General features: G+C 32.9%; 1 protein-coding gene across 3 annotated transcripts in view; it reads left to right on the top strand.

Moving 5' to 3' along the window:
- Positions 1 to 1,372: 1,372 nt before the first annotated feature.
- LOC132731149 (fibrocystin-L-like) overlaps positions 1,373 to 20,774 on the top strand; it is a 44,356-nt gene continuing 24,954 nt past the window's right edge. For all 3 annotated transcript variants that reach the window (XM_060717276.1, XM_060717275.1, XM_060717273.1), the window contains exons 1-28: positions 1,373 to 1,475; positions 2,683 to 2,740; positions 3,556 to 3,649; positions 6,394 to 6,441; positions 7,202 to 7,275; positions 7,455 to 7,497; positions 8,105 to 8,175; positions 8,575 to 8,691; positions 9,032 to 9,378; positions 9,588 to 9,655; positions 10,200 to 10,359; positions 10,830 to 10,938; positions 11,410 to 11,553; positions 11,857 to 12,005; positions 12,408 to 12,632; positions 12,802 to 12,935; positions 13,310 to 13,482; positions 14,165 to 14,319; positions 14,906 to 15,056; positions 15,574 to 15,728; positions 16,356 to 16,584; positions 16,910 to 17,185; positions 17,783 to 17,907; positions 18,360 to 18,489; positions 19,045 to 19,225; positions 19,398 to 19,645; positions 19,827 to 20,012; positions 20,446 to 20,619. In XM_060717276.1, coding sequence (XP_060573259.1) covers positions 2,716 to 2,740; positions 3,556 to 3,649; positions 6,394 to 6,441; positions 7,202 to 7,275; positions 7,455 to 7,497; positions 8,105 to 8,175; positions 8,575 to 8,691; positions 9,032 to 9,378; positions 9,588 to 9,655; positions 10,200 to 10,359; positions 10,830 to 10,938; positions 11,410 to 11,553; positions 11,857 to 12,005; positions 12,408 to 12,632; positions 12,802 to 12,935; positions 13,310 to 13,482; positions 14,165 to 14,319; positions 14,906 to 15,056; positions 15,574 to 15,728; positions 16,356 to 16,584; positions 16,910 to 17,185; positions 17,783 to 17,907; positions 18,360 to 18,489; positions 19,045 to 19,225; positions 19,398 to 19,645; positions 19,827 to 20,012; positions 20,446 to 20,619 — 3,991 coding nt within the window. In that variant the 5' untranslated portion in view covers positions 1,373 to 1,475; positions 2,683 to 2,715. The remainder of the gene's footprint in view (positions 1,476 to 2,682; positions 2,741 to 3,555; positions 3,650 to 6,393; positions 6,442 to 7,201; positions 7,276 to 7,454; positions 7,498 to 8,104; positions 8,176 to 8,574; positions 8,692 to 9,031; positions 9,379 to 9,587; positions 9,656 to 10,199; positions 10,360 to 10,829; positions 10,939 to 11,409; positions 11,554 to 11,856; positions 12,006 to 12,407; positions 12,633 to 12,801; positions 12,936 to 13,309; positions 13,483 to 14,164; positions 14,320 to 14,905; positions 15,057 to 15,573; positions 15,729 to 16,355; positions 16,585 to 16,909; positions 17,186 to 17,782; positions 17,908 to 18,359; positions 18,490 to 19,044; positions 19,226 to 19,397; positions 19,646 to 19,826; positions 20,013 to 20,445; positions 20,620 to 20,774) is intronic.

Raw genomic sequence — 20,774 nt, 5'->3', positions numbered from 1 at the left:
TTTATATCCGGTCTGTCCGCGCACTGCAAATATCGTAGATTCGGGGATATGTTCAATTGAAGAGTCCATGTACATTTAGCGAAAATTGTAGTATTGCCACTTGGCTGTCTAGTAGGGTTTGGATTCCGGTATAACAGGGGATTGAAAAACCCGAAGGTCAAATGTCGTAGGTGGGTTAGTCTTACAACTGGTACATAAGTCATTTGCATACTTAATATATCTGACAGATACATGTGACGTTAACAAAATAGAATAGAGTATAAATATCACAATGTATAACAAAAGTGCAATTTTGTATAGATAATTCAAATAAAAAAATTGTAAGATATGTAATTCTATGTTGTTTTTTTTTTTAGGGTTCTTGCGGCCATTTAGTCAATGACGATCCCCAAAGTCGGGAACAAAGTTTCTTGTTTTGTGAATCTTTTGCGGATACTCGTGGGAGTTTAAGGATTTTTCACAGAAACCAAATCAGTTTACACCCCAAAATGTTTTGTTTTATATAATATGCCTGTTGTCGCTCATACAAATTCTTATTATTTATATATATAAGGCATAACGCCATAAAACCGACCCTTTCGAAAAGCATTTCTCTCCATATCCGTTCCGATTGAATGTTCAAATAAAAAAACACCAGGATTCAAGGTTATAAAAAATTGACTCAGTGAAAAGTCAGATCTGAGGTATTTCATTGGTTAGAAATTAATGCATATTGTATACTGACTACTGAAAATCAAATCCTGAACATAAACTCAATAAAAGAAGTATTTAATCAGAAATGCAAGTTTCCATCCAATGATTTCTTTTAGAGATTGATTGCTTATAAAATATTTTTAAAAAAGAAACGTTCGCATAATAGTTATGTTGCCGTTGCGCAACAAGCAATTGTTTAATGCATCACATGTTCACGATTGATGCAGATTAAATGCAATTATGTTGCTTTGGTCCTGAAATTCCCGACTCTAGTTAGTTCTTGACATGGATAAAATAATCCACGGCTTTAATTTTAAATAAAACAGTGAAAAGCCAACAATATTGAAGTCAGGTTTCCTTTTTTAAATCTAACTTTCGAAGAAATGTTCCAGATACCACTAATCTTACGACTTGTTCAAGAGTATAAATGATTTGCATAAGCATTTAAAAAGCATTGTGTTGTTTCTGTTTCGAAGTCTACAATGAGATTGATTGTCTGGTATTTTAATTTCTTAGTAACTTAAAACAAGCATGGTAGCTTTCTAGTCCAGATAATACAGGGTGAATTGAAGAAACAACGGTCTTCCTGATACAAAGAATCATGTTTATAACTGAAATAGAAATGTTCTTTTTACGTATATTTACTCATTGTTTTTATATTTTAAATTAACAGAGGTATGTTGGAAGAGGATCACTATGTGAAAGTTAAAGTTGATGGTATAGTGGTTGAAGATGCCGATCTCTGTAACGGTAACCCAAAAGGATCTAAATGCACATACAAGGTATAGTACCATATGTATGTTTTGGTGTAAAAATATCTAATTTTATAATAGCAGCTTTTCCATATAAAACATGAAAAATATAGGATAAAAATAAGTATTTAGATTCATTTGTTAAAAGTCAATTGAACCCATTTTTTATCACATGCTTTTGATTTCTTGGTGTCTTGTTATAGGTTCTTAAAAATTACTTTTTATTTAGAACAGCTACAAAGATCTTTCTGCAACGTGGTCGTTTGTCTTGCAAAATCGGTCGAATGAAGTATTCTATCGCGCATGCCCAAACTGCATAGAGCAAAAGATCATTGTCTTACATAGATATGTAATAGTGTTCTTAGACAATTCCTTGTAGTGTGACCGTGCAAGAGATTAATTATAATATTTAAATACCGTCCATATATAAAAATGTGAGGGACGCCATTTTTGTGTTGTGGCCAAGGCCCTTTTTGTATCATCTAAAAATGGCAACGAGAAATTTGAATTAAATAATAATTAGTTAATTGTGACAAAAATATAGGTCTGAGAGAAGGCTTACGACTCATTTGGACTCATTTTGTTTGAAATCTTCTATCGGCGTTGTTTAATTCTCATTTCAATATTGAGTTAAAATTTAAATGATGTAAAACAAGGTAACACTTCGGCCGTCCTTTTATTTTCCCATTTCATATAATATCGGTGATCGTTTGTACCTTTTATTATACAGAATTCTAGGTTATATAAATGTGTTACGATCAGCACCTATATTGGACAGATTCCAGGTCCTATAACTTTATATAAATACAGTACGGACAGAACAAAAGAATAGAAAGATAGTTGAAACTTCAGAATCCATATTGCTTTTACTTTTAATTAGAAAACAAATAAATCAAGAGTAATGATTACAGACACAGCACTTAAAGGTAGCGAGAAAAGGGGGCTAAATCAATTTTGAACTATGGAAATATTATTAATAAGGTTATATTTTTGTCAACGAGTGCAGTAAATCAGTTTAACTGATGGTTCAATGTTGATGATATCATTAACCCTATTCTGAAGCAAAATTTACTGATTAGCAACTATTCTCAAGAAAAAATATTAATCATATTTAAATGGTATTAAGCTATATCTTATGAAATATTTTAAGACCCGTAAACTCATACAAAGTATATTATCTGCATTTTGTACGATTTAAGTCATTATAATGTATTGCTATTTTATTTTGTATTTTTAGCCAAGGGCCAGAAACACGCCTACCATTGAAGAAATGTCGACACAATCTGGAAAACCTGGTATGAACTATCTTATTTTTCCTAAAATGATTGTAAAAAAAAACAAACAAAAAACAAGAGAAAAAAAACCTGCAAATGAGAGCATACACTTTGATAAGTAAGATGAACATTTCGTTTGGAACGATATTGTGAGAGTCTCAACTTAATGAAATTTTGAGGGACAATATTACCTTGTTTGATGCCTGAAACACATGTAAACTTGTAAAGTATTAATCTTTGGTTGGCTTCTCATGACATGACGTTAAACTACATTTGAGCCGCGTCACGACAAAACCAACATAATGGGTTTGCGACCAGCATGGATCCAGACCAGCCTGCGCATCCGCGCAGTCTGATCAGGATCCATGCTGTTCGCTATCAGTTTTTCTACTTGTTATAGAGTATGTAAGCGAACAGCATGGTTCCTGATCAGACTGCGCGGATGCGCAGGCTGGTCTGGATCCATGCTGGTCGCAAACCCATTATGTTGGTTTTGTCGTGACACTGCTCATATGGCATACATAAGAATTAAATTGTCTTGACCTTCGTTTTAGTGAATACTCATCCACATAGATAAAGACGCGAAAGAAGCCTCATGGCATGATCCCACGACAAAAACAAACACATTTGAAATCGACTTACTGCAATTCGTAATTAAGCTAATGAAGAGTTTTTAGAGAACAAGAATAATTAAAACCTGAAATGATAAAGAAATCAAAACAGAACAATTTTGAACATTTAAAATTTCATTTACCAAAATTTCTTTTGAAACGTGAAAGTGAGTTCTTTTTTGGCTTTGGTTAAACCTCTTTCATTGTTTTTTTTATCTCGTCAAGGTACATTTGTGACGCTGACTGGAAATATTATCAGTGACAGATATGGCAGTAACATGGTCGCTGCAACGAACGGGAAAACAGAGAAACTACTGAGGTATGCTAAAGATGTTCTGTACCTTTATGGTCAGAAACTAAGTACATTTTACATATACAAACAGCTATAGAATATGACCTGGTGCCCCGTGAAGTAATTAAACACTAAATCTGGTTTTGTAACCAAATTATCCCGGACAGATTAAAACCTATTTTTAAATGTATTAAGAGCATTAACTTTACTGTCTACTTATGTCTCAAATCTAGTTAGTGTTTTTGCCAAAATTTATAAAAGGAGTGACGCAAAAGAGTCTAATCCAAAGATTTTTCGCCAATTTGATTTTCCTATATATACTAATCATAAATGACAAAGCTTTTCTTGGCGTATTTGATAGTGGTCAGTACCATTCCTTGAATTGAACATAGATAAGTTAACTTCCAACTTTACGAATATTGCATAAACCAAGTTTCGCTGATTTTGTTTAATCAAGTAATACTGACGGAATGTTAGGCTGTTCCATTAAATTATCTAAGATATTTTTGCCTGTGTCTTCCGTTATGGTTTATCTTGTATCTTATACAATTTTTCATGTAATATTGTTGTTTTACTGCGAATGCTTCCTAGTAATTACAATGTATCCCTTTTTCATATTTTAGTTGATCTTAATATACATGAGTTTGACCTTTACTTTCCTGCAACTGATAGTGTTTAATCTTGACCAACAGTAGAGCCAGGCCATCCTGCACTATCAGTGCTATTTGACCAGGCTATGAACCACTGGTAACCCATTTTGACTACAACGATAACTGTTAGTTGACTGTTCCAAATCAACAACTGGGCAACATACCAAATATGCAACTAGTTGACACAAACAATATACAAAAATGTATAATTTGTTCAGCAGTTATATCTGACACTTTGTTGGTTCTTCTAAACACGCCACTGTCATCATAAGAATGTTTTTCATTTGCCGCATGCATCAATGTATGTTTGGTTAAAGATTTGCTTATATTAGATCTAGTAGATTGTAAAATTAGTGAAATTGTCTTGTGGTTCAGTGTTGGAACTGTCTTTTTTAACAGGATAATTATGATTTCTTCATTATAAGAGTTATTAGTTTATGGGCATGTGTTTGGTACTAGATACTTGTATACATTCAATATATGTTGATAGTTTTAAGATAATCATTTCACGAATACCATAACCTTCATAAAGTAACAGTTAACAAAATATTGTATTGCAAAATTATTGTTAGATACATTGAAACCGTGGTTTTTAAAGATCCTGTAACACAATTTTTTTTTGGTTTTGCATCATAAATATGATGCTCAAATTAATTTTTTTTCAATTTTGTAAGTTCCAAAAAGCATTAATTATAAAGATATTACCGAATTCAACATTTCATGTAAATAAAGGGAGGTAATAAAATTTTATTTTCAATAAAGTCCAAGTCAAATTTTTCAATAAGAAATGAATGCATATATCTTAATGATTACATACAATATGTACAAATATTTGCAGTACATATTTTACATATTCTCCGATGTTTGAAAATTGCTTTATAAGCATAATTATATACATATACATAATTTCACTAAAGTGTGGTATACAACCTCAATTACAACATACAGGATCTTTAAACGAGATATATCATTGCATCTGACCGTATATATATTTAATAATCGGATAGAAGCCTTAAATGCGCATTATCAATACATATGGACTTGAAATATGAGCAAACTATGAAAATAACTTTGATATATCGATATAAAACCAGTAAAATTAAAATGATGACAAAATTTGTTAAAAAAAATCATTTCAATGGTATAAAATTCGACTGAAAATATTTTTTCTATTCACGAAACGATAAATCACGCAAGTGTTACTAACAATTTCACAAATTATAAAATAACAAAATAATACATGAACCATTTCCAATTCGGTCATTGACAGTGTGTCCAATTGCGTTTGTTATTCATGTTTTAGTAACTTCGTTTATGCCTCCAAAAACTGATAACTTAGTCTCTTCAAAGATATCTACTGTAATTTGCAAATGAGCCGCGTCATGACAAAACCAACATAATGGGTTTTCGACCAGCATGGATCTAGACCAGCCTGCACCTCCGCGCAGTCTGATCAGGATCCATGATGTTCGCTTAAAAAAAACCCTATAACAAGTAGAGAAACTGATAGCGAACAGCATGGATCCTGATCAGACTGCGCGGAGGCGCAGACTGGTCTGGATCCATACTGGTCGCAAACGCACTATGTTGGTTTTGTCGTGAAGCGGCTCAATTATTCTTTTTGATGGGTCCGAGCTGAAGTAAAAAGATTATGCTGCGACACTCCAGCTTTACGAGTGGATAAATATTCTATGTCCCAATTTTTGTATTAATTCAAAATCGAACCCAAAGCAGCGAAGGGCTGGTGATTAGTATTAAAATGTCCATAGCCACTTAGCAATACAAGTCATAAACGTAATAACTTGAAAGACGTTTGGTATGGAAAAAGAAAGGATGAAATCATTTTTAATCCAACCATATTCATGAAAAGGAAAGCCTGGAACTTTGATATTTTAATGTTGTCGAATTTCATAATAACTTCACAATTGTAACTTATTAATTTCATAATAACTTCACAATTGTAACTTATTACTAGATTTTTATGTCCTGTCCGCGTTTATTGGGCACTGAAAATTAATATTGTTTAGCGTTGGTTCATCGTGTATTCTGTACCTGATTTACTGCTTTGAAGATATGATTATATTTTTATTCATTTAGAAGAACAAAATCTCTTTCTTTCAGATTGTATGCTGGACCTCAAGACTGTGGCTTGAAAGAAAACGACAAGTTGTAAGTTTATGATAATATTTCTCACATGTACTGTGTACCTGTGTTAAGTTTCATTACATATTTGTTTAGTCTTTTGTGTGAATGTATATGTGTTGGTGTGGGGGTCGTATGGTGATATTTCCTGGAGTGCTGATTTGATCGGGCGTAGTCGTTAGAGGATGATACTATTTCCCGAGGCGTGTGCTTCATTGGAACACTGTTTTTTCTGGTCCTCCGGGATCATTGAATCCAGCATTTTTAAGTGTTAAGAATTGAGTACCGCTCAAGCCGGTGCTAGGGTGCGTAAGGGATGTTGTAATTTATCATTAGTCCTCATGAACATACTAAAGAACTGTTACCTATGTAACAGTTACTGTACAAAATTGTTAGTCACATGGTACATTTGAATTAACAGTAAGAATAGCTCCCATTGACCTATGGGAAATAAACATTTGAAAATAGTGAGTTGTAATATAAGAAAATAAATATCTGATTGTTCCTGTTGACAGTTGGTCTCTGTATAATGTGAATTAAATTATATTTTGATTTCTCATTTGATCTTTAATGATAGATTGTTGTTACACAGCTCATGACCATATTGAAATGGATCGGATGCTATATACAATCTTTTCTCAAAGATGTTATTTAAATATCTATATCCTTTTCTATCCGGTGTTAATATACTGTACACTTTATATATATACGAAAGGTTTGTCTCATATATAATCTGCCAGTCCCGTGAATAAAACTATTTTTAAAGTTCCTAATATATATTTTTCAGTTTCGGCCTCGCACTTGATAATGAAGAAACTGATCACGGTTCGATGACGTGCAAAACGAAGGGAACATCTGTTGGTAAGTTATTACCGTATTAATATCCACGTGAATGTCGTGCATATCTTAATAGTTTCCTTTGCCAAATATTGTTGTTTATTTGCACATAAGATTTTTTTTTAATGACGTGCTGTAAAGAATTATTAAAATAAAGTATGTTATATATTTCCCTAAGTGACAATTTCATTTCTTTGTTTCAGGATTCTTCAATGCAAGTTTCATCCTTGAATCTCCATACGGACGGTGAGCATATTTCTTAAGTCTCAAACTTTTGTATGTATTTGCTTTAATCATCTAGACTTAAATACTATGCAATATATATGGTGGCTGATTTGATTTGGTGGCGTTGCGTTGTCGACAGCGACCTATATGATAATGCGCAAGTATCTATAATAAAGCAAAGCTTTTTTGTCCGGTACAAAAATATTTGTTTCCTTTATTAAGAAAATGAATGGTAATTGTACTGGTACAAGTTAAGTTTTATTTTCATATGGTACGTATAGCGATGTGGCCGAAAGGTTAACGTATCGGACTAGTAATCTAAGGATTGCTGGCCCCGTGGGTTTAATCCCCGTCAGGGGCAAGCCGTTGTTTACGTGAGCAAAATCTTTACACTTATTGCTTACTACTAGTTTGTTCCAAGAACGTATTCGAGTGTATCAATAAGCTAAATTAGTATTATTTAAACTATTTCCATATGATTTCACAATTATTAACGAACTTACTTAATAAATCAACAAATCTTAATTACATTATATAAAGTAATATTATATACTTATGACCGTGTATTATGTTTCTATGATTTATTACTTGTTGATATGAAGTACATATATTTCATATTATTTTACAGATCAAATCCAGATCCTGAACTCTACCGTGTGTCATACAATGATAATATACACATGTTTCAAACATACACAGGTACATGCATAACAATTTATCTTTATTTTTAACTAATAGAAGATAATATTTATTCAAAAGCGCTCCAGATCATATTTAATCAGGTCACTTGATTCCGAATATTAAACGCCTTTGAAAGTAATACTGTACAATAAATATGTATAGTTAATTTCACCTAAATAATACCGCTAACTTTTTAATTATGTAGAATTAGGGCATACTCCGTACCATTTCATCAACGGACCTTTCTTTCGCCTCTTAGCAAGCCATTTCTATATGCTTTATTTACACGTCGAGCCCTTTGGTACTGACGATCATTCCCACCTTTGATATAATTAAAGAAAAATGGCTACCGAGTCAAAAGATACATAATGTTCAAAAAGAACAAACGACTTTAAATCTCCAAATAAATTATTTCAGATATTACCAGAATCAGTCAAGCTGAGGGCAGCTTGGAGGGAGGTTTGATCCTCACAATCTACGGCAATTACTTTGATGACAGAAAACCTTATACACCACCTAAGGCTTTCATTGGAGGTAACTACCGGATGTTTATTGTTGTTGTTGTTTTTGTTGTTGTTGTTGTTGTTTTGTTTTTGTTTTGGGGTGGTTGGAGTGTTATTGTCATTGTCGTACTTGTTTTCCCTATTGAGACCATTTGCACAAGAATAAGATAATTTTGTGTCTATTGAAACTTATACACATTGAAAAATAGTACTTAATTAAATGATGAATAATGCACGGTCATTTTAAGCAACATGCAATAAGTTCTTTTCGTATTGTATACGGATATTGCAGTTATCTTGTTTGGGGTTTTTTCTGGCTGGTTTTGAAACAATTTAAGTGTTTTATGTAACTTCACTTTACTATGTTATAGATGAGGAATGTAAGGTAAAAGAGGTTATGGTAGACGAGTATGTGTCTTGTGAGGTGGCTGCAGACCCTGGCACAAGCGGTTCGAGTTTCCCTGGTAACCGAGGAGTCAGCTATGAGTACTGGACATCAACCAGCAAGGACATGAGTAGTCTGGACAGCATCCTTTCACTGACCAGTTCATCAGCTGGCTATAACGCCGATGTCCTGGACGAGACATATTTCTATGACGTCAACAATACAATGGACGGCTACGTCAGTAAAATGACGACATATTTTACTCCTCCTCATACCGGAGTGTACGAGTTTCATTTGTTAGCAGACGATGGCGCCAAATTGTTTGTTGACGGAGTAAGTATGTCAAAGTATTTATTTGAAGTCCTTTGAAATTGTGAACAAAGATGTCTCTGAAGAGAGTAATATTGATTCAACGTACATTTGGTCATTACTTATTTAAATTCCTGAAAAGAAAAGATTAAATTATTGAAAGAAGTAAATTTTAGATATATTCTTCGTAGCTATTTTACATAATTTCAAATTTCTAACTGCTTAATTTGCAGACAGGGGTAGTATCATCAGAGAGAGCTTGGGCGACATCGGACAGAATGAACCTTGACAGTAACAAAAGGTAAACATATCGTTATTATAATGAAGTCATTGTGAACTGGGTTATTTCAGTTTTCATTGCAAGCACACAAAACAACATTGTATCAGTTACAATATGTATAATACATATTTTCATATCTAGTGCTTAGATGGGTTTTTGAAAGTAATGTATGATTATTCAACAGTTGTTTGTGTCATCTTATATTAAATTTGCTTAAACCCCATTAGTATGTATCGACACAGAGAAAGAATTAAAGCACTAGTTGTCCCTTTGTAATAAAATTAGATGGTATTTCAAATACAATAAGTGAATCAATCAATGGAGTTTGCACTTTGTCAGATATAACACAATATATGTAATGGTATTGCATTCAGTAATTGCTTTTTTAATTTCGGTAACTTCGTATCTATCCATTCTTAAAAGCCGAAACATAACAATCAGTCGCTTACTTAAAGTCATGGCAACGATTATCAAATATAAAAAAACGCCAAGGACACTGACGAAATTTACCGATCTTTCACGAGGTTATGACAAATGCAATAACCATACCATTACAATGTTTCAGGTACCTTATCCAGGTAGTGCATTATGAAAACTACGGGGACTCATTCGCCCACCTGAAGGCGAAATTTTTCAACACCACTTTCACCAGTGCCTATACTGGTAACGCTAAACAGGAACAGCAGATTATCACCATTTCATCTGACGTGAAATTTGATATACAGGTTGGTAGTTCGTGCTTAGTTACGTCTTTTACCCCCTGTCTGGTGCTTGCAGTTATATGTGATTGCTCTAAAGTCTAAAATGTATAGGCTCATATCATATAGAATTTGATACATTTACTATTCTTTCTGCAACTGTAGGTGCTTCTTTATTTCTTTATTTCAATTTGGAATACAACAAATGTATTGGTTAGTTTACCTTTATACTGTCCCCATCAAAGATGTGAACTGAACAAACTTTTAAAGTTAGGTTTTCTTTTTAAAATAGAAATCTTATGTTACTTGTGTGTTGTAATTTAAAAACCTTGAGATCATTCTTAATTACATATTATATCAGTTATCAAAATAAGGTTAATATCGCCGAAAAGTACGGAATCATGTTGTCGATATGAATTGAATATCTTCAAAATCGATATTGCTAGGCAAATGAAAAATCATAAACCCTTACCCTAGAGTTCTTGTTTCCATTGTAGCAAATCGAGTTTGAAGATTTTTCGCTTAAAGCTGCCGGTTTTGAGAGTCAAACTCTGGTAGTCAGCACAGGCGGAGAGTTCAGGCTCGGGTTATACGGAGTTTATACAGGTGAAAATATACCGTTTATTTTATTTAATTAATTGATATGATTAAACAAAAAAAATAGTAATATCTTCTTAAAATGAATTGTTCTTATCGTTTTGTGGCAGAGAATGGATATTAGCATCTTTTTGGTGATTAACGTATTTCTTATGTATTAACTGCAACAGTTATGCTTATTGCATGTGACACCAGTACTTGCAGGAATCGAAAGTTGTTCAAAAGCGTTTTAAGCTCTCCTTTCAGTCTGGGATAAAAAGATTCATTGAAATCTATTGCTATTCGTCGTTTTGTTTATTCATTCTATACAGTCATGTTCATTATTGTTTCATAAACCATAACTTGTATATATGTAAATAGGAAACAAATTGCTTGTCAAAAGTGCTAAAGGCAATGATCAATTTACATGTTACATGATATCCTAAATTCAACATATTTATAACAATGATTTTAAAGATAATTTTATTTCTTTACAAACAGAACCTCTGACCACCAACATGGCCGAGACTGATATAAAGGATGCTATTAACAGTCTGCCAATATTTGGAAGTGAAGAATCAGTCACCGTTGTCCGACAAGCAGTTGCCACGCCAACTTATAAGATTACATTTGATTCAAAACGAGGTTATTATTTTGTATTATTTTTTTAGCATATGTGTCTTACGGTGTTATTATTTTGATATTTACACATCACATTTCTAAATAGTTTCAATCGCTTTATTTACCTTTTAAACAGCAGACAAACATGTTCGATTGCATTTATCAAAAGAATCAAATTGTTTGTTAATTTGTAATTTTCATTTTTTGCAATATTTACACAGTTTAATTTTTGGGTACTTATTTATACCATTTAAACAGGAAATGTACACTGATATATTATTTTTAAAGCAATATTGACAGATATTTTTGAATTTAATTCGTTTTCAGGTGACTTTCCACGTTTTACTGTTGAACCAGAGTCCGCAGGAAAAGTGTCCGAAGATACCGCCGGCGCGCCTGATCATGACACAGTGTCACTGTCACTAGCTGGCTTAGTCTCAGAACCATTCTCTTTATCAACTCTAACAGCCGCTAGTGTAAGTCTTCTTCTATCTCGTTTTAATTTAATCGTTACCAAGCAGTTAACTAATGCATTTATGCTATTTTGTGCTACATTTTTATTTGTTAAGCTGTTTATGATTTACTGGTTTGATTTGTTAGTAGTGTAAAGTAATAATTAGATTGTTACGACTAGACTGGTATTTATACTTGTGATCATGTCATGTTTGGCAGCAAACAATGACTGTAGTTAATACATTTCTTAATAATTAATCAGTTTTAAAGTAGAACTTTAAATAATGGAAACCAAACAGGTTTTAACTTAATAAAACTGACAGAGGACATGATATGAGGGAGGTACTAAGTCAAACAATACACTTGATATTTTAAATCATATCTAAACAAATCTGTTATAGAAAGGTCTTTATGAAATATTGCAGCTTGAGAAAGCTATAGACGGCATGTTTGAAGCAAAATGTCCGGAGGTATTTTCACCAAGGACTGCCAAGTACTACCAAAGTTTTGAAGTCGGATCAGATGAGTTTACAGGCACGATGGTTAAAGACACAGAACCTTTCTGTGGAAGATACGCTTTGAAGGATCCATTCCGTATTTTCAAGAAAAAGGAAAAAGACCTCGGGATAATGCTATCCCAGTTCAGCATGGTAATTCTTTTAAAGTTATTGCATTCATCTGGTTAATTACTGTTCAGAATTTGTTCTTATACTTATAAAAACATTTTTAGTGAAGTACTCTGTAACATACGCTGTTAATTCCCATTATCAGATTTTTTTGTGTTTGTCACCTGACAGTTAAATCTTTTTTATGTTTCAGTTGTGTTTCGCTTACAAAGGATTTATTCGTGAATATATTGGCCTTAGCTTCTCATTCAAATCAGCAACAACTGGCGCCAGAGAATCTAAGTGGCATTTCTTCCGACACGATTTCAAAACAGATTCCGACACCGAGTAAGTTATCAACAATATAATCGCCCAATATGAACGCAGTGACCTGCCCTTTGATTTTTTGATTTCTGAAAACCCATTTTTATCTGACGGCCTTTCATAATTTCCAACATTTACCCATTGGCCATATAGCGCTGAACCTTCTTTTGCTATTTTGTATTTTTACATTAAGAAGATATATTTATAGTACATTTACAGTTTTCTACTTTTATCACACTCAGCGATACTTTCTGCAGGTAATATTTATCTAACATGCTATAAGTCCATTGATAAATTAAAACGTTAGAACATATTAAAACATAAGTTTTCACTTTCTAAAGAATCATTTTTATCATTTTCTGACTTTAACTTACTCATCATTTTATCAATATCTTCAGGTCTGAAACATGGTTCTATACGTGTATTAACATCTATGACGAGGTCAAGAAGATTACGTCTACTGATACAGAGCATAGAATAGATGAAATTAGAGTGTTCAGTCTTAATGGAGACCAGTCGGGATATGTTGACTCTGTAGTGATTGGCCAGAAAATAACTACCGAAGATAATGGTAAGTTCTACGTTGAAAATATTAAATTTTGTTAAAACTCTATAAAAGGAAAAATTCCAAAAGCGCGACGAAGACAAGAAAAGAATCAAGGTTTAAAATTAATTGAAGCTGTTCATGAGAGAAAATGAAAGTGTTACATCTGATCTCACGTACTCTAGCACCGGTTTAAGTCGTATTTAATTCTCAACAAAGTTTTACAGTCCCACTTTGATATTTGTGTAGTGCTACTGATATGGCAAAAGTGGTTAATCATATCGTTTGAGTATAATAAAATTGTCTTTAAATGTTACATCTTAGAGTATCAAACAAAAGAATAAAAGGATATTAACTGAAATTGACAATGTATTATGAATTTTATAGCAAGATATTGTTTTTGCTTGATTAATTTGTTGAACCATCATGTGATGGAAATGTCCTGAAGTCTGCTTTAGTGTGCGATGACTCAAATGCCCTAAGTACGACCAATTTTAACTGGGCATTCAAATTAGTATAATGATTTGTTGCTGATAGAGTCCCTTAACTACAACGGCTTTGTCGTTTAAGACAAATTTTGTTTTAACAACGTTCTGTTCTCGCAATTTTATAAACTTAGTCTCTGTTTATTTGAATGCTGATCATATTGTCTGTTTATAACTGCAGGATTGAAATATAAAGTTATGCAATTATGTGTTTTCTTCCGCAGAGGTTAACCTAAGGCGTAGACGCCCCACTCTTCCTAACGATGCCTTGATCAATGAAGTGTCAGTCAGAAGTATTTCTGGTGCAGTGTATGAAGTAACGTTGAAACCGTTTGACTGTGGGAATAAATTCCCGCTTTTTGAATTAGCAAACGGAAGGGTAAATTTGTTTTTGTTACACTTAAAATTTAAGTTTTCACGTTGTCGCCGTATATAAAATTTCCTGCGGACGAGAACATGAAGTAAAATATAAAGATATAATTGGTAATTGTTTAAACTATTATAGGTTTAGTAAACACTGAAGCACAAACTTAAACATTAAATAATATATGTTTTATTTTTGCCGTTTATTTTGTTGTTGTTTGAGGAAATATTGTTTTTCTGTTATTTGGAAAGCTTCCTCACGGGAAAAAATCAGAAATCTCTGTCGGGATCCGAACGCACAGCCGCGAAAAAACGGTAGTTCCAAATATCAGAGAAATCTTTCACATACGTGTGGATTATTGCATTAGAGAAATCAACTTGTTATTCGAACCTGTAACAGATTGTTGGAACTCTGTTTGGTTTCCTCTGTGTTATTACAACCGAACATTTTCAATCTTAACATTCGAAATGCTAAGGAAAGTTGGGATAACATGTTTCGACCTTGAATAAATGTATTTAAATTACTACGGTGTTTGTAATACTTTTATCAAAATTGTAAGTTCTTCCATACTATCTTTTAATCTTTGAAAAATAAATTGTAGGTGACATCGGGACAGGCCTCTTCCCCAAGTCGCTCATTAACCTCCACACTGTATAATGGGAAAGGAAACATTGAAGTCACGAGATCGGAAGAAGCGTCACCGCCTGTTACTGGAATGCTGGACGTAAAGTTCAACGGCAAAACTAAAACTGGTAATTTAACATTTCATTCTTCTTTTAATTTTGTACACATTTTTGTACATTTATATTTTTTTCTTTATTTGCATCTCAATAAAAATATCACAATCATTGTGTTTTTTTATGCCATTTACATTGTATTTTCATCTTTTTTATCGTAAATTCCTTAGATCATTGGATATAAGTTTTAAACACGAATTCAATTATTTATGTGAAAATTGCTTACGTTTGTTTAAAGTTTCGCATTTACTTATGTTGGTATCGAACTCGAATTAGGCATAATTTTCTTGTGATTGTAACAATGAGCATTTATTTAAAATTGTTATGGAAGCGAATACGTTAAGCGTCTGTTATATGTTCTTGTTGTTGTTGTTTTTTTTTCTTGTTTTTTGCGGGTCTTTTTTTGGTAGAGCTAATTTATATACATATAGCATTCTCTCTTATATCTGTTAATGAAAGTATATATTTCATGTTAACATAACAATTATTCGGAGCTGAATTAGATTAAGACTTTGTAAATTTACATTTTAAGGACTTAACGTGTCCCTGGAGGCCAAAGACTTCAACAAGGTACTTTCAACCTTGAACAGTATAGGATCCTTGTCTGTTGAAAAGGAAGGGAACTGTGCTAATTTTGACATGAAAGTTACTTTCCTCACACTCCCTGGAGATCAACCAGAAATGGAAGTGAGTATTGTTCTTTTCTTATTGTTATTAGAGGATAAAGTGTAACATAAATATTTGGTTAGTTGTTATGATATTCTAATACATTTAAAACGTGCAAAGGAACGCAATATTGAAAATAACCTAACAAAACAGAAGGATTATTTCTTCTATTTCAATCAGTCACAGTGCTAAATTCCTTGTCATCGCGAAACCGTCTTGTCAATCAAATACCGTCAAAAACGCGTCTTTGGTTGACATTGGGTTGTCATCGATACACCGTCTACCATTGTTTTTGAGACTTCGTCTACGCTTATCATTATCACCATGTACAAATGGCTAAGGTTTTTGAACGAGATATCATACACGGTTGACATTGAGATACCGACTAGGATTGTCATCGAGACATCGTACCGTCTACTGTGATGATTGCGATACCAAGATTGTCATTGCTACACCGTGTACAATTGTAATCGAGACACTGTTTACCAATTGATGTCAGTGATCTGTCTCTGGGTCTAAATAGACAGCGATAAAATCTTTGAATACCATGCCATACCATACTTATTTCTTGTAAATCTTAGAATATTAATTATGATTTTTTAATAGTAATCTTTAAAACAATCCTCATTGCACTTATTTTCATTCTAGGTAACTGGCTCACAATTGGATGGCATTAACCCTTCAGCCAGTATTTCAACCTCTGTAGATGGCGGTTTATTCTATTCACCTTTGACTGGTGATATGACTACCACTGTACACAACAAACCTCAAACTCGATTGTACATCAATGATGTGCCAACAGCTTGTTCTGGAGACTGCTCCTTTGAATGGAAGTCCTCTGTTACACCTACTGTCACTGCAGTGTCGCCATCTACAGGTACTTGCGTAATGCTATAGATAATTTTATTTTCGTATTAATAAAGCACACTCTCTTTAGGCTTTGGTTTAAAGTTATACTTGGTTGTACCTTTCGTTACAAGGTAACTATTTGAGATAAATAACGATGTCCATGAAAAATGCATTATCGTGAGGTATTGTAAGGTTAAGCAAGTCGATCCGGGTCAAGACGTTTTTTTTTTGCTACAGTCACTAAATTGTTAATTATTCATATGACATATAAGGAAAGACCCTTATAAAATATAACAGGAATTGTATAGAAATGAATTTCAAATGTTGACAACTGAATTTTCTCTTTTCAACAGGAACATCTGCGTTGAGTACATCCATCGATATAACTGGAACTGGCTTTAGCACAGACAAAACCATGAATAATGTAACCATCGGAGGCGTCGCTTGTACAGTTACCGACTCAACAGCAACAAGTATCACATGTGACGTTGGGAATGGTCCAGTAGGTCAAGCTAAAGTTATTGTCACTGTTAATGGGAAAGGTAATGCCAAACACACCAATGGAGATGTAATGTTTGAATACACCGCTGATATTTCTGGTATTTCACCATCAACAGGCAGTCTTGGAGGTATGTATGTTTAAAGGGTTATCATGTGATATCTTATGAAATATTTCTATAAAATTTATAAACAATAAAATTTTATTGACTCCATAATCTCATGGTCGATTCTCGGAATAGTTTTTATTTACACACTTGAATATTGTACAGAAGCATGCATACAGAATAAAATGTTAACGGAAGAAAATATCATACTGATATTTTAAATAAATAAGGTTTTATCCGTTTAGCAATGATTCTGTCCTTCGCTTGCAAGGCAATTAGTTACCTAATTTATTTCATACAAGCATTTTGGAAATATTCTTTTTTCATAATATAATTCAAACAATGTTTTTTGTTGAAAACATATGACTTTTTACACTTTAATTCAGACAATGTTTTATACAGATAAGTTTTTCTTACTGTGTTATGTTTTTATGTAGGGATTAGGTAAGGAGTGGCCTTCCGGAACTTGATATTGTTATACCAGATACCGTTATGCCTTTTTATTCTTTCTTATTCCTTGTTCTTATTCAATTTCCTATAAGATGTCCATCTGGTATATTCATTTTTACCGGGGCTTTTTGCTGCTTATTAGATATCAATAATTGACCATCACTTTTCCAGGAGGAGTTACCTTGACAATATCCGGCTATGGTTTTAAAACTGGTGCTTTAGTTACTATCAACTCAGCACCATGTAAAGTAATAAAAATACAACCAGATCAGATTCAGTGTACTGTTCCTCCGATGGTAAGAATTCTTATTCTCTATTTAATAAAATGTAAGTAAGTCTTTACCGTCATGGTATATGTGCGACATTGTTGATTTAAGTATAAAGATTTAACTTTTTGCAGTCATTGAATAGTCATTATGGTAACTGGGTTTTTAAGAATATTGTACACTGTAGTATGTGTCCGATTTTTGACAATTTATTAGTATAAACCTATGGAAGCCTTCCTGTCTAGTTCTGATATCGATAAGTGCAAACTGAAACACAAATGGCAAGAATATACTGTATTGCCTTAATGTCATGTTCCTTTTAATAAACAATGTGAATTTTATAATTAAAAGTGTATTTTATACAATATGTATTTGTCATACAATAAAGATAAAAAAAATTGCCATGTAACATCTTTCTGGCTTGTTTTGCATGATTTAGGAATTCGGCACCGTCTAGTTTTACAATTCAAATTCTTATTCAGAAAACTGATGGGACACATAATGTTGTTGTTGAACAAGGGACTACAACATTGACATTTTCCTCTTATACGTACGATTCCTCCCTGACTGCAACTGTTACTAGCGTTACTCCATCTACTCTAGGAGTGCTTGGTAAGACTTCATTATTTGTGACTGCTGTTTTGAATGTTACCATCCATACAAACCTTGTTCTATCATCTGTTAAAAAAGTATTTAAAATTCAACATTATTTGGAAAAGCTTTTGTTAAACCTGAAAAAGGAAGGCAATACATTTACTATTCAAAAGAAAAGTTTAAAAATGAACAGATGAAATTTTATCATGACTTCTGTATGGAAGTAACAATTAATTGGTTAGTTTACAGCATAATGCTTCTAGGGTGGCATGTGTTATTCAATTGCATATTGAATACTTATTTAAACTTATAGGAATTAAAGGACAGTGATTGATTATTTATAACTTTTATTTATTTATAAGTTTTTCTACTCCTTACTGCCACATGTTGTCTTTTCAAACTAGTCGTAGTGGTTTTCTAAGTAATTTGTCCAATTTCTGATGTGTAACCCGTTGCTGATAATCCTATGAAACTTGATATAGAAATGCAGTGTCATTTATTACAATACTGATCTTCCTTTATAATTCTGTATCTCACATTTCAAGGCTAATCCTTCTCCCTATTTCATGTTAGGAGGGCGACTCACCATCGCAGGTTCATCGTTCACTTCAACACAAGGCAACGTGTATTTAGGCAAAGTAGTAGGAACTGTAGCTTCATGGACAGATTCCCAGATTGAAGTTGACGTAACAGATGTTCCTGCTGGTACACATGAACTTAAAGTAGAGACCAGTAACGGAGTCGCAACCGATGGGTTTGTGTTGTTTTTTAGAATCAAATATAGCTATTGGTTGAACATAAATGCGTCTATAATAACAAACATTTCTCCTTTTTTCGTTCAAATTAGTGATTCTGTATTATGTCAGTAAGACTAATATTCATAATATTCAAGTCTACATATCTTAATAAATATGATTGTTTTCTAGGTCTGGAGATATACCAACGGTCACTGTCGACCTCAGTATTACAAACGTGTTTCCTCTGCAAGGCTCTTTATTGGGTGGAACGAAATTGACTATTACTGGAACAGGATTTGGTAACAACGAAACTCTAATTGATGTAAAAATAGGTGAAGTTAATTGCTTGACTGAGACTGTTACAGATACACAGATAGTGTGTGAAATTACTGATGCGGCTAAGACACATCATGTTACCAACAAGGGAACATCTCAAGGTAATTTGAAATAAAATGCTTTAATCATATGTGAGCTTAGATTACATGTATTTGGATATTTTATATTTGTGTCTAACATCGTCATAGTTATATATATATATATATATATATAAAACCATTTCCATTGATTTAAATTGTTTGACGTCAAGACAGATCATACTTAGCAATTATTGTTTTGCAGAATTTGGTCTGTATTATGCTTTCGATAAGCCTTACATCAAAATCAACGCTGGTGATTCATTGACATGGACATGGGAAACTCCTGATTTTGTAAAAGAAGTTGCTCATGCTATTATCGAGATTGATAGCCCAAGTGCAACTTCAGCTAAGATAGGAGGGTTCAACAGTGGAACACCTACTAAAAATGGTATGCTTTTTTGTTGGAATATCAAACGAACAGCTTGTAAATTTATTAAAAATATGAAATGTATTAAACAATTCGAGTTCAGTCGTCTGAAGAAAGGATACTCTATAACTTAATATATAATATTCAACACAAGAGAACTTACTCGATAAGATTGACAAAGAATTAATAAACACTACAAAATAACTCTGGACAACAATTTTCCTTGTTGTAAAAAGATATGACAATAGTTTACAAGGTCAAACTCTAATTACCTAGGTTTCAAGCCATTTACAGACCTCAGGCATGGCATGGACAGATATGTGTTACGAATATATATCCTAATTTGATTGAAACATTTAGTTTGCTAGCTTCTTTAAATATTGAACATTCCTTCTTCTTTTTGTCATATCAAAGCAGAAACCTATACTCTTATATTCATTTTTATCTACATCAGGTCAATATACTAAGCGGTTTACAGACACTGGCGTGTACTATATATGGAGTGGCTTCGTAGATCCTTTCAATATCAAACAGTATGCTGGTACTGTCGAAGTAGGAAATGCAGAATCAAGACTGGAAGAAATTATGGTTAAAGTTGGTGATATTGAAGCCCTACATAGTGTTGGAGGTACGAATATCTGTTTAAAGTCAAATGTTCATTTCAATGCTTAAACTCTCGGTAAAATATTATTTAATCGATTCCCTTGCTTCTTCAAATGGACTCATAACTTCAATATGAGCAAAACTGTACAAAGGTAGTAAGTATTTTAACAAACCGGTGCA

This window comes from Ruditapes philippinarum, unplaced genomic scaffold (assembly GCF_026571515.1).
Source record: "Ruditapes philippinarum isolate M1 unplaced genomic scaffold, ASM2657151v2 ctg5455_1_1_1_1, whole genome shotgun sequence".
In the NCBI taxonomy this organism is placed as follows: domain Eukaryota; kingdom Metazoa; phylum Mollusca; class Bivalvia; order Venerida; family Veneridae; genus Ruditapes; species Ruditapes philippinarum.
The sequence above is the reverse complement of the archived record's forward strand: the minus strand, read 5'-3'. Positions and strand labels throughout refer to the sequence as shown.